The sequence below is a fragment of the Callospermophilus lateralis genome, unplaced genomic scaffold (assembly GCF_048772815.1).
Source record: "Callospermophilus lateralis isolate mCalLat2 unplaced genomic scaffold, mCalLat2.hap1 Scaffold_331, whole genome shotgun sequence".
NCBI lineage: Eukaryota > Metazoa > Chordata > Mammalia > Rodentia > Sciuridae > Callospermophilus > Callospermophilus lateralis.
Window position 1 is genome coordinate 810,590 of NW_027513865.1, and position 8,771 is coordinate 819,360.

Genomic DNA, 8,771 nt, shown 5'->3' on the forward strand with positions numbered 1-8,771 from the left:
CCCTTCCTGTGACCAGGAGTGATCAAATAGGCCTACCATTAATACTGTTCTGCTTCTCCAATTTGAGGCCTACTGACTGTGGTGTTTAGATTCTTTATGTGGATTGGGGTCATGACAAAACTGAAGCACCAATGGTCTCTGCAGGGCTTTGAAGAACTAATTTGACCCAAAGGATTCCTATTCTCACTTGATGGAGTTCAGGAACCTTACAGAGGATGGCGAGAGACTTCATCCATAATGAGTGCTCTTTTGGCCATTTTGGTTTCGGATGCCCACATAGCATCTTTCTTTAGAACCATCAGCTGCTGAGAATTTAAGCCCAGCCTCACACAGGGCCAACAGGCTGATTCAGACACATCCCTTTTGAAATCAATTACTCAAAGAGGGACAGGTGATGCCCATTCATTTCCATTAGAGAACTGTTTTATTCAGGCTTCACAAAGGGGTGGCCTTAGGCAAAGACCTTCCTGACATCCAGTGCTATAGAACAACAGGTAAGCAAAAAGCCCAAAGCAGGGTTTCTCCACTGCGACTTTTCTGGTCACACTGATGTCTCAGTTTTCTGAGATTCTCGCCATTCCTTTCAGCTATCCAGTACATTGCCATGTCACAGAGCTTGGAGGGGGTACATATCTTGGTCACAAAACCATGAGCCTATTCTGGAGAGTGGCCAGAATTCAGTAAGAAAACAGAAACATAGGAAGGTAGCAGGTCTTGCCCATCAATAAGGCAAGCCTCCGTTCTTTCATAAATTGGGCAGGATGAGTGTTGGTAAGCTTTTTCCTAGACAGGACACATCCATTGATGCATTTTCTATTGTAATGTCTACAACCACGGACATAGTGGGATACACAGACATAGAAACACTCGCCTTGTCAAATGACTTACTAGAAACAGACCATTCCAAACAAAAGAAACCGCTTTTCCTACCTATTCTCAGAATATGAGACAAAACCACAAACCCACACTCATTCCCATAAGGGCACCTCCTTCCCTCAAGTAGGTCTGTGACTATCTGGAGTCTCCTCTGCCTGGTTGGCCATAGTTTGTTCCCACGAAATGGCCTGTTTGTTCTCAAATCTGGACTCCTTGGCCCACTCTGTGAAGTTATCAGGAGCCAGTGGTAAGCCACTACCTGCTTTCTCAGGAAAGACCCCTCTTCAGAATTTTCCTGGCATTTGGCCATCCTCACATCTGTAGGTACCAAGAAAGACTGACTCTCTCCATGATAAATCCAAAACAAGTGAGACCTCTGTGACTGTTACTGGGCCTGGCTCTGGGTGCCTGGTCCGGGATCCCAAGTTCAGAGAGTTCCATCACCAAAGAAGTGAAGTAGGTCACTTCCCTCATGAACTGAGTGAGCTCACAGCCTTGGCAACCACTTTGTCCTAACAATTTCTTCCTTGGGTCCCATGAGATGGAGGCTGCCCCTACTTCCTCTGACACTTTGACAAGTTTGAATGGTATATCAACAATAGGTACCAGGGGAAAGATCTCCACACAGGCCTGGTTTGGTCCATTTGCTCTACATTAAAAGAGAGAGGCTGATTCAGACACATTCCTTCATCCTGACCAGGTTTTTTGCCATGGAAAATGACTTTTGCTCTCTGGGGTCATTCATAGCAGTCTACATCTTCTTCAGTGATTATTTCTGCATGGATCTTTGAGATTCTCAGCAAGTGGAAGATCTCCTACATTCCTGTATTGTAAGACCAAGTCTGTCCCTGCACTGCTGTAAAGTTAGATTGAGGTAACAGTGAATGGTTAATAACATGTTCGATTTGGGTTAGGAATCATTCTGCAAGATGAATAATGGTATAGGGAACCTGTGATATATAGAATATATAGGTGAAATATAAGTATGGAAACAGAAATATAGGGAAGATTTGAATCCAAGTAGGGCATTGGGCCCTTGAGTGGGATACTTAGCTTTGAATTATATTCTGCACAGATGTCTCAGATAAATCGATATACAATGAAATAGGATCTTGTACCTTGGATGATGGAATAACAAGCAGAACATCCAGTCAAAAAGGGATAGTCCGTAGGATTAGCAAGATAGTCATTAAGTTTAGAAAGAAGAATGAGTATAGAATTTGTACCAAAAGTTCTTTTTTTTAAATTAATTTTTATTGTAGGTTGTTCAAAACATTACATAGTTTTGATATATCATATTTCACACTTTGATTCAAGTGGGACATGAGCTCCCATTTTTACCCCATATATAGATTGCAGAATCACATCAGTTGCACAACCATTGATTTACATATTGCCATTCTGGTGACTGTTGTATTCTGCTGCCTTTCCTATCCTCTACTATCCCCCCTCCCCCCTCTCCTCCCCTCTTCTCTATCTACCCATCTCTACTGTAATTCATTTCTCCCCCTTATATTTTTCCTCCTGTCCCCTCACTTCCTCTTGTATGTAATTTTGTATACCCCTGAGGGTCTCCTTCCATTTACATGCAATTTCCCTTCTCTCTCCCTTTCCCTCCCACCACTCATTCCTGTTTAATGTTAATCTTCTTCTCATGCTCTTCATCCCTACTCTGTTCTTAGTTACTCTTCTTATATCAAAGAAGACATTTGGCATTTGTTTTTAAGGGATTGGCTAGCTTCACTTAGCATAATCTGCTCTAATGCCATCCATTTCCCTCCAAATTCTATGATTTTGTCATTTCTTAATGCAGAGTAAAATTCCATTGTGTATAAATGCCACATTTTTTTTATCCATTCGTCTATTGAAGGGCATATAGGTTGGTTCCACAGTGTTGCTATTGTGAATTGTGCTGCAATGAACATGGATGTAGCAGTGTCCCTATAGTGTGCTCTTTTTAGGTCTTTAGGGAATAGACCGAGTAGGGGAATAGTTGAATCAAACAGGGGTTCCATTCCGAGCTTTCCAAGAAATCTCCATACTGCTTTCCAAATTGGCTGCAACAATTTGCAGTACCACCAGCAATGTACAAGAGTACCCTTTTCCCCAAATCCTCGCCAGCACTTGTTGTTGTTTGACTTCCTAATGGCTGCCAATCTTACTGGAGTGAGATGGTATCTTATGGTGGTTTTGATTTGCATTTCTCTGACTGCTAGAGATGGTGAGCATTTTTTCATATACTTGTTCATTGATTGTATGTCCTCCTCTGAGAAATTTCTGTTCAGATCTTGGCCCATTTGTTCATTGGGTTATTTGTTATCTCATTGTCTAATTTTTTTAGTTCTTTGTATATTCTGGATATTAGGGCTCTGTCTGAATTGTGAGGAGCAAAGATTTGTTCCCAGGACGTAGGCTCCCTATTTACCTCTCTTACTGTTTCTTTTGCTGAGAAAAAACTTTTTAGTTTGAGTAAGTGCCATTTGTTGATTCTAGTTATTAACTGTTGTGCTGTGGGTGTCCTATTGAGGAATTTGGAGCCCGACCCCACAGTATGTAGATCATAGCCAACTTTTAATTCTATCAGACGCCATGTCTCTGATTTGATACCAAGTTCCTTGATCCACTTTGAGTTAACTTTTGTGCATGGTGAGAGAAAGAGATTCAATTTCATATTGTTGCATATGGATTTCCAGTTTTCCCAACACCATTTGTTGAAGATGCTATCCTTCCTCCATTGCATGCTTTAGCCCCTTTATCGAATATAAGATAGTTGTAGTTTTGTGGATTGGTTTCTGTGTCCTCTATTCTGTACCATTGGTCCACCCGCCTGTTTTGGTACCAGTACCATGCTGTTTTTGTTACTATTGCTCTATAGTATAGTTTGAAGTCTGGTATAGCTATACCACCTGATTCACACTTCCTGCTTAGCATTTTTTTGCTATTCTGGGTCTTTTATTTTTCCATATGAATTTCATGATTGCTTTCTCTATTTCTACAAGAAATGCCATTGGGATTTTGATTGGCATTGCATTAAACCTATAGAGAACTTTTGGTAATATCGCCATTTTGATGATGTTAGTTCTACCTATCCATGAACAGGGTATATTTTTCCATCTTCTAAGATCTTCTTCTATTTCTCTCTTTAGGGTTCTGTAGTTTTCATTGTATAAGTCTTTCACCTCTTTTGTTAGGTTGATTCCCAAGTATTTTATTTTATTTGAGGATATTGTGAATGGGGTGGTTGTCCTCTTTTCTATTTCAGAGGATTTGTCGCTGATATACAGGAATGCCTTTGATTTATGTGTGTTGATTTTATATCCTGCCACTTTGCTGAATTCATTAATTAGCTCTAATAGTTTCTTTGTAGACCCTTTTGGGTCTGCTAGGTATAGAATCATGTCATGTGCAAATAGTGATAATTTGAGTTCTTCTTTTCCTATTTTTATGCCTTTAATTTCTTTCGTCTGTCTAATTGCTCTGACCAGTGATTCGAGAATTATGTTGAACAGAAGTGGTGAGAGAGGGCATCCCTGTCTTGTTCCAGATTTTAGAGGGAATGCCTTCAGTTTTTCTCCATTCAGAATGATGCTAGCCTGAGGCTTAGCATAGATTGCTTTTACAATATTGAGGTATGTTCCTGTTATCCCTAGTTTTTCTAGAGTTTTGAACATAAAGGGATGCTGTACTTTGTCGAATGCTTTTTCTGCATCTATCGAGATGATCATATGGTTCTTACTTTTAAGCCTATTGATGTGGTGAATAACATTTGTTGATTTCCGTATATTGAACCAACCTTGCATCCCAGGGATAAATCCTACCTGCTCATGGTGCACAATTTTTTTGATATGTTTTTGTTTCCGGTTTGCCAGAAGTTTAATGAGGATTTTTGCATCTAGTTTCATTAGAGATATTGGTCTGTAGTTTTCTTTCTTTGAAGTGCCTTTGTCTGGTTTAGGAATCAGGGTGATGTTGGCCTCATAGAATGAATTTGGAAGTTCTCCCTCTTTTTCTATTTCCTGAAATAGCTTGAAAAGTATTGGTATTATTTCCTCTTTAAAGGTTTTGTAAAACTCTGCTGTATACCCATCCGGTCCTGGACTTTTCTTAGTTGGTAATCTTTTGATGGTTTCTTCTATTTCCTCAATTGATATTGGTCTTTTTAGGTTGTCTGTATCCTCCTGACTCAAACTGGGCAAATCATATGACTTAAGAAATTTATTGATGCCTTCACTATCTTCTATTTTATTGGAGTATAAGGATTCAAAATAATTTCTGATAATCTTCTGTATTTCTGAAGTGTCTGTTGTGATATTGCCTTTTTCATCCCATATGCTAGTAATCTGAGTTCTCTCTCTTCTTCTCTTCGTTAGCATGGCTAAGGGTCTGTCGATTTTATTTATTTTTTCAAAGAACCAACTTTTAGTTTTGTCAATTTTTTCAATTGTTTCTTTTCTTTCGATTTCATTAATTTCAGCTCTGATTTTAATTATTGCTTGTCTTCTACTTCTTTTGCTGTTGTTTTGCTCTACTTTTTCTAGGATTTTGAGTTGAAGTATTAGATCATTTATTTGTTCTTTTTTTTTTCTTTTTTTAAGGAATGAACTCTAAGAAATAAATTTTCCTCTTAGAACTGCTTTCAATGTGTCCCATAGATTTCGATATTTTGTGTCTGTGTTTTCATTTATCTCTATGAATTTTTTAATTTTCTCCTTGATGTCTTCTATAACCCATTGATTATTCAGTAACCTATTGTTCATTCTCCAAGTGATGCATGATTTTTCCTTCCTTCTTTTATCGTTCATTTTCAATTTCATTCCATTATGATCAGATAAGATGCATGGAATTATCTCTACTACTTTATATTGTCTAAGAGTTGCCCTGTGATATAATATATGATCTATTTTTGAGAAAGATCCATGTGCTGCTGAGAAAAAAGTGTAACTGCTTGATCTTGGGTGGTATATTCTATATATGTCAATTAAGTCTAGGTTATTAATTATGTTATTGAGTTCTATAGTTTCCTTATTCAACTTTTGTTTGGAAGATCTGTCCAGTGGTGAGAAAGGTGTAGAAATATGCCTTTAACTTGTTTCTTTTTTAAATAAGACTTTTTTTGGGGGGAAAAATCCAGTTTGAAATATAGAAACACTTTTTTGGCAAGGCAATAACCAAAATCTAAAACAGCATAAGCTACATGTCCAAATGTAGAAGGCATTGAATAAACCACAATATTTTTTTTTCTTTTTTTGGGGGGTGCATGACATACTGAACACAAGATAGAATGTCTCAACATTTAGAAATTATAATTTAAATCTTAAGGGTAAAAGCTGAAAAACTACAGAGTTCTTGTTAGATATTAAATGCACCTTTCCCTGTTTCCCCCAAATAAAATAAGAATTTATTATTTAATCACACCTCAAAGTTTGAGTTTTCTCTTGGTACAAAGCAACCACTACATACACATTAAAATACTTATTTGTTAATTTAATAATTTTTCCCTGGCTCATCCAACGTTCAATGCACATGACTCCAAAGACTAAAATTTGGGGCTAGTGTACATGAACTGAAAAATCACAACTCCAATCTTCAAAACTAGTTCTTAAAATTATTTATAGGACACTCAGATTATTTTTATTTCTCAACAAGATGTTGCACTGTCATTTGATTATCAGTCTACCTCAGCACCAAAAAATTACAGATGCCAATTTGAGGGACTAAAAAAATTCAAAAGTACTAGATTTAACAGCTCAGTAAGATCATTACAAACAAGTTTGTTTACATTCTGCTGAAAACCCCTGAATGGTCTCAGCACCTAACAAAATCTACCAGGCTCCAAGGACCATGTCAGGTTAAATGATGGCACCAGTTTTTAAAAGGAGCCAATTACTTTAGCTAAGTCATTCAGATCCCAAAATATGAAGAATGACCAAAATCAAATCTTTATTTTTATAACTGTATAAATGTGATCCAAATGTGTCCACCACTAGTTTTTCCAAAAGAAACATGCTATAAATAAGCAAACTACATTTGCTCACTGATGTGTGTATGGACTTCCTAGATGTCTCATTTGGCTAATTACAGACCACTCACAGTAATATATTTTTAGTATTAAAGTATAGCATGATGTTGAGCCATTTTAGCTTTTACACATACATGTTGCACTTCTGGCTGATAATGGAGAAAAATTTGCAGCATTACACTGTTAAGCTAGGTTGCATCCATTCTTTTAAATGGCGTCAATATCAATGTCATCATCCTTGTTGTCAGACTTCACAGTTTCAACTTTCGGTACACTGGCAGTCTTTGAGTACACCACCTCAATGTTCTCATCTTCATCTTCTTCTTCACCACCAGAAGATTCTTCCTCTGCTTCCTTCAACCACTTTATAAATGGTTCTGCTTTGACACGAATCTCTTTGGCAAGTTCTTTTGATACATATTTCTTAGAGGCCTTTTCCGACCAGCTGATGATGACCTCCTCTTCTAAAAGGTCTGCGTCATACATTTCCTTCAAGATATGTGGAATCTTAGAGAGGAGCTGAGCTTGATGCATTGCCACCACACACTCCAAACCATGAAGAAGGTATCGTTGAGCTTTTTTGTTATTGTGACAAAATCATAAGAAATGGCACCTGTATTTCTTAATCTGTTCTCTAATTTTCTCATTAAAAAGAACTTCAGTTAGAACAAGAGGGCCCATGACTTTTGCATCCAGCCTTTCTGCTTCTGCGACAATTTCTTTGTCTGATGAGTCAATGATACCCTCTTCTTTTTTTTCTTAACAAAGTCAAACAGAATATTGACACGCTCTTCTACAGTTCTTTCCAAATCATCACTGAGTGTCAGAACTTTTGCGTGGTCACTAATTTCATCCATTCTCCGCCTCTGAGCTTCTTCAGTTGAATCCTCTCCCCAATCATCATCCTCCTCTTCTTCCACAGCATGTGGAGGAGGACTGATTTCATTTGGTGGTGGTGGTGGTGGTGGTGTCTCACTGCTGGATACAGAACCATTTTTCTTATCTTTGCCCTTTCTATTTTTCTTTTGCTTTTCTTTCTTTCCTGGACCACTGTCACTATTCTCAGGTGGGTTTTTGAGATTAAATGTGCAGAGTTTATGATATGTGTCAAGCATGCCTCGGTAGTCACAGGCTTTACAAGAATTACCTATTGTTTGCTTCTTTGGATTGACATGTAGTTCTGTATCAGGATTCTCACACTCAGGACAGAGAACAAATTTTTTAATGAATCCATCCAACATGTCTTGCAGCTTATTCGCCTCATGAGATCCATTGACAATGTAACGGTAATTCTTAACATCAAACTGGGTCTGTGCTCCCAGCTCACAACCAAAATATTTGGTGGGATACGTTGGAGGCTGATTAAGCGCCTTTGCAACGTCAACCATGTTGACTATAACTGTCTTGATTCCATTTCCTTTGCCCTCAAACTTGGCAATCAGACGGGGCATCTTGTAGCGATAGAAATGGTCTGACACGCTGTGGTTGACGTTGATAGACATTTTGGCTTATTAGTGGCTTTATCAATAAGATGAAGAGATCTTTGATTGCAACTTTTTGGTATCTTCAGTCTGGAGAAGAAGGGATGACATAAACGACTGCAAGAGTTCTCGGTCTCTGACATGAAAAAATTTTCGCCGCTGAGGCTGTAAGCTTCTTGCTTGTACACTATGTTTCCCCAATACAGGTACCAATGGCTGCGCAACAGCTCGTTTTCGTCAAATAAAGACATAAACCCAACACGGCTCGCCCGGGACTGGGAGGAAGAGGCGCTGGAAACCGGGTCCGGAGCGGCGGGGCGGGCGAGCGGAGGGCGGCCGGGCAGGTGCCGCCGGCGAGCAGCGGGAAGGGCTGTCCCAGCGACGTTCATGTCCAC

General features: G+C 38.7%; 1 protein-coding gene across 1 annotated transcript; it reads right to left on the bottom strand.

The window, feature by feature from the left end:
- Nucleotides 1-7,022: 7,022 nt before the first annotated feature.
- LOC143382159 (eukaryotic translation initiation factor 5-like) lies at nt 7,023-8,397 on the bottom strand. Its single transcript, XM_076836090.2, is given in 2 exon segments — nt 7,023-7,653; nt 7,656-8,397. Coding segments are annotated over 2 exon segments (1,293 nt in total). The 3' UTR covers nt 7,023-7,102.
- Nucleotides 8,398-8,771: the final 374 nt, after the last annotated feature.